Source organism: Trypanosoma theileri (genome assembly GCF_002087225.1).
Source record: "Trypanosoma theileri isolate Edinburgh chromosome Unknown TM35_Tth_42_V1, whole genome shotgun sequence".
Taxonomy (NCBI): domain Eukaryota; phylum Euglenozoa; class Kinetoplastea; order Trypanosomatida; family Trypanosomatidae; genus Trypanosoma; species Trypanosoma theileri.
In genome coordinates this window covers 31113-35172 of record NW_021639884.1, presented here as the reverse complement: position 1 = coordinate 35172, position 4060 = coordinate 31113, and the positions used below count along the sequence as shown (strand labels likewise).

The 4060-nt window shown below is 37.0% G+C and overlaps 1 protein-coding gene across 1 annotated transcript; it reads left to right on the top strand.

Annotated features, from left to right (window-relative positions):
- Positions 1–979: 979 nt before the first annotated feature.
- Positions 980–4060, top strand: TM35_000421100 (uncharacterized protein; the record flags this gene model as incomplete). The annotated part of the gene is made up of 1 exon (XM_029029921.1): positions 980–4060. A coding segment is annotated over one exon (3081 nt), but the record flags the coding sequence as incomplete, so codon positions are not given.

Here is a 4060-nt window from a genome sequence, read left to right as displayed (position 1 = left end):
AAAAAAAAGAAAAAAAAAGATAATATGACCTACTTAGGGTAACTGAGGTCCTGTATATCTTTTTAAATTCTTTATATTTCTCGGTTTTGTGTTACCGCAATCATTATTGTTATTATTACTATTGTATTTGTATAAGTGACGCATTCACTTTTTTTCAATTTGAATTGTGTGTTTCTTTGTTTTTTTTTCTTTTTGTTTTTTTTTTTCCTTCTTCTCAGATGCAATTCTCTCTTTCTCGTTTTTGTCCTTATTTTTTTTTTATTTCCTACTTGCTTTTCGTTAGTGATTTATGTTTCGTTTTGTGTGTGTGTGTGTGTGTGTGTGTGTGATTTTTGCATACATTTGCTTGTCTAAATACATGCATTTGTATCTATTTTTACATTAATGTATGTATTTATCTGGTGGTTGTAGTTGCTGTTCCACCTCTATTTTTACACTGCAAGCGAATGGTACGAAAGCTATATTGGAAAAGTGAAAAGAGAAAGAAAAGAAAAAAAAAAAGAAGAAAAAAGATAGTTCCATGATTGTAAAACGAATTTTTTTTTTCTTTTCTTTTACTACTACGATGTTTTATTCAATCGTAAAGGGCACACATATACGTATATATATATATATATATTCTCTGAAACACAAAAAAAAAAAAAAATGCATATTAGTGATTCCTTTTATTATTGTTGTGTTTCTTTCTTTTTTTTTCCTTATTTTACCTGTGCTCTCATATTTTCGCACTTTTTTTTTTTTCTTTTCCCTGTGTTACTGGACCAGTAATAATCCTCTTTGTTTGTTTGTTTGTTTTTCCCTTTTTTCTTTCCTCTTACTGTTGTTGTTATTATTATTATTATTATTATTATTATTATTATTGATAACGCATGAATTCTTTTTATTTCCCTCTTCTTTTTTCTTCCATCATTACTGTATATATATATATATATATATATATATATATCTGTGAATGGGGATTTCTTTACTGTAGACGGCGATGAACATACAGTTCCTCGCTGAAACCGATCCATCGCCAAAGCAACAAGAGGAACACGTAAATAATAAGAAAGAAATGAACACCGATGTGAATATCACATCTCCACCGTCAACTAGTCTTCTAGTGCGCTTTCTACACTTTCTCTGGGCCTGCCACAGTCATGTGGATCTCCCACTGGAGCGTACTCTCCAACGTAGTATAGAACTCGCCCAGTTTACAGAGTCTATTCAGTCACTTTGTGTTCTTCCACGACAACAATTGCATGTGCGATGGGCATTATGGGAACTTTTACATGATGCCGTGGTCCGTGAGAAACATGTGGAGGAAATGGAAAAACAATCACGTTTGTATGGTGGTGGATGGGCAAAGAATATTGCACGACGAACATCACCGTGGACATACTCTGGAGAACATAATAATAATAATTATGATAATAATAATAGTGGTAGTGGTAGTGGTGGGAATGATCCTACAACTTTGGGAACTAGTAGTATTGGTAATAGTAGTACCAGTAATAATATGAGTACGACTACTATTCCTACTAATAATAATAGTACTGGTAGTAATAATAGAGCTAGTGATTATTATCATTATTATCATTCTTCTTATTATTATCATCATGGTTCAAATAAGAATGGGGCTGGTGGAGGAATGACTGTTCAATTCTCAAGAGAAATGACTGAAGGAGAGGAAGATGCGTTACTTGCAGCTCTGCGGGCCCGTGGACATTATCACGCCCGTCTCCCACGCCATGCCAATAACTGTTCACGACGTAGTCGAAAAAATCATCATCATAATAGTAATAGTAATAGTAGTGGGAGTGGAAGTGTTAGTTCATTTAATGGTTCTCCTATAGATCCCAACAATCTAGATAGTGTTCTTGGTCCTGTAGCCTCTCTCACTAGTGGATGTTCTCTCTGTATGGCGGAGGGTCTTCTGCAGAGTTGTTGGATGTGTGGACGTTTACTACAACTTATAGACACTGTTGCCGCCTCACATCTCTGTGCGGCTCCTCTTATTATTCCAAGTGATGTTTTGTCTATTACCCCACATGAGGCTATGTGTGTAGCTTATCATGTGGCACAGCAACAATTACAACTTAGTATTTCACTTCTTCTTTCTATTGTGATGGAACCGGAATTGTCTACATTATCTCCATCCTCGTTATCTCCATCCTTGTCTACACTGCGTGTGACGGCAGAAGATGAAAAGAAACATCACATAAAGGCTGCAAAAGCTATTGCGGCAGTAGCACAGCAAGGATTAGATCTCTGTGTTCATCTTCTCACAGCACTACGTAGTTTGCGGGGGGAAAATAATGTGTATATAGTTCTTTTGCATGCTGCCACGTTAACATTCTGCGATCGAGACGGTGTGAGTAAAGCCAAACAGCTGATGAAGAAATTTGTGACATCATTATTATTAGTAGATGCGGCACCAGGAGCAGAATCAATATCAACAACAACAACTACTACTACTAGTACTACAAGACGGAAAGCGAAAAATAATAATAATAATAATAATAATAATAATGATAATAATAATGATCTTTACAATATGTGGCTTAGTATAGAGTCTTTAGTAGAATTAGGTGATGGAGTAGAAACCAGTGAAGGGCAGACATCACCGTCGTTGTTGCGAATAGAAGAAGTAACCACAGGTGTACTCTTCACAGTATACCTTGAACTCCTCCAGTTAAGGGAATTACCCCTCTTAACTACACCTCATACCTCAGAAAAGGATAAACATATAAATGATACTATAGAAGTTAGAGAAATGGCAATGAATGTCTGTTGTCGTGCACGAGATGTACTTGATACGATTGTACAACCACGTTTACTAAACTTGTGTGATGCCGCGGATGGAGCTGTATGTACACGTGGAGTTCAACTACGATCTCTTTACTGGCTACTACGTGGAACCCTCTCTCATATTTTAAATACACTTTGCCTTTCACCAACCAATTCCACCATTTCGTATACATTCAACAAGGAGGAACCATTAGAGTGTATGCGTGAGGCGGTGAAGGGAAGTGAGGCGGCGCGGGAATTTCTCGGTCATCCATTAGCACCGGATTGGATCAACACAATACATCAACCACGTAATTCCCCATCTAGTAGTGATATAACTAGAATGACTACCACTACGGATGTTGAGAGAAGTGAGAAGAAAAATAAAAAGGAAGAAGAAGAAAAGGAAAAGAAAGAAGAAGAGGAGTGTATGTATGGGATTGGGCGTTGGCGTTTACAGGTGGAGTTGAATTCTCATGATGATAATAATGATAATAATAATAATAATAATAATAATAATAATAATAATAATAATAATAATAATAATAATAATAATAATAATGGGCGGCGGCCTGACGGTGGGAATGAATCTAAACAAGAGTATATCTCACTATCACCACAGGAACGTGTCACTCAATTGGCACTCTTACCACTACCCATCATGCGATTGTGGTTTGTTCTCGCCCGTACGGTATTTCGAAGTGTATCTGCAGATCTTGTCTCTCTACGTGCACGTGAGGATGTACATAACTCAACATCAACAACAATAATAAAGCCAATGGCATCATCTACAGATCCACTCCCTGCTGTTCATATGGCTACTGCTGCTGCTGCTGCTGTTGCTGCCCATGAGAATAATAATAATAATAATAATAATAACAGTGGGAATAAAAAAGAACGAAAAGGTGCGGCCGCCGCTGCCCAACGAGCCGCCATGGCACAACGGGAGAATCAACATCAAATGGAAGAGACACAACGTCGTACTGAACACTCATCACTTGGTTTTTGGTATCGCTGGCATAAAGCCATTTATACACATTCTCTTATGTCTCGCAGGATGAGAAAAGGAATAATATCATCTCTTCTTGGCCGTTTTCAGCAGGTGATGTGTTTTGTGAATGAAGATCCTTCAACTGTAAAGACACCGTTTATGCGTGTGTTAAGTGAGGTTTACCCCATTGCTGCAAGTCAGCAAGAGGCATTTACAGCAGCCCAACTCATTGATCCTGATCTTCTTTCTACACAAGAAGAAGAAGATAAGGATAATAATAATAATAATAATAATAATAAT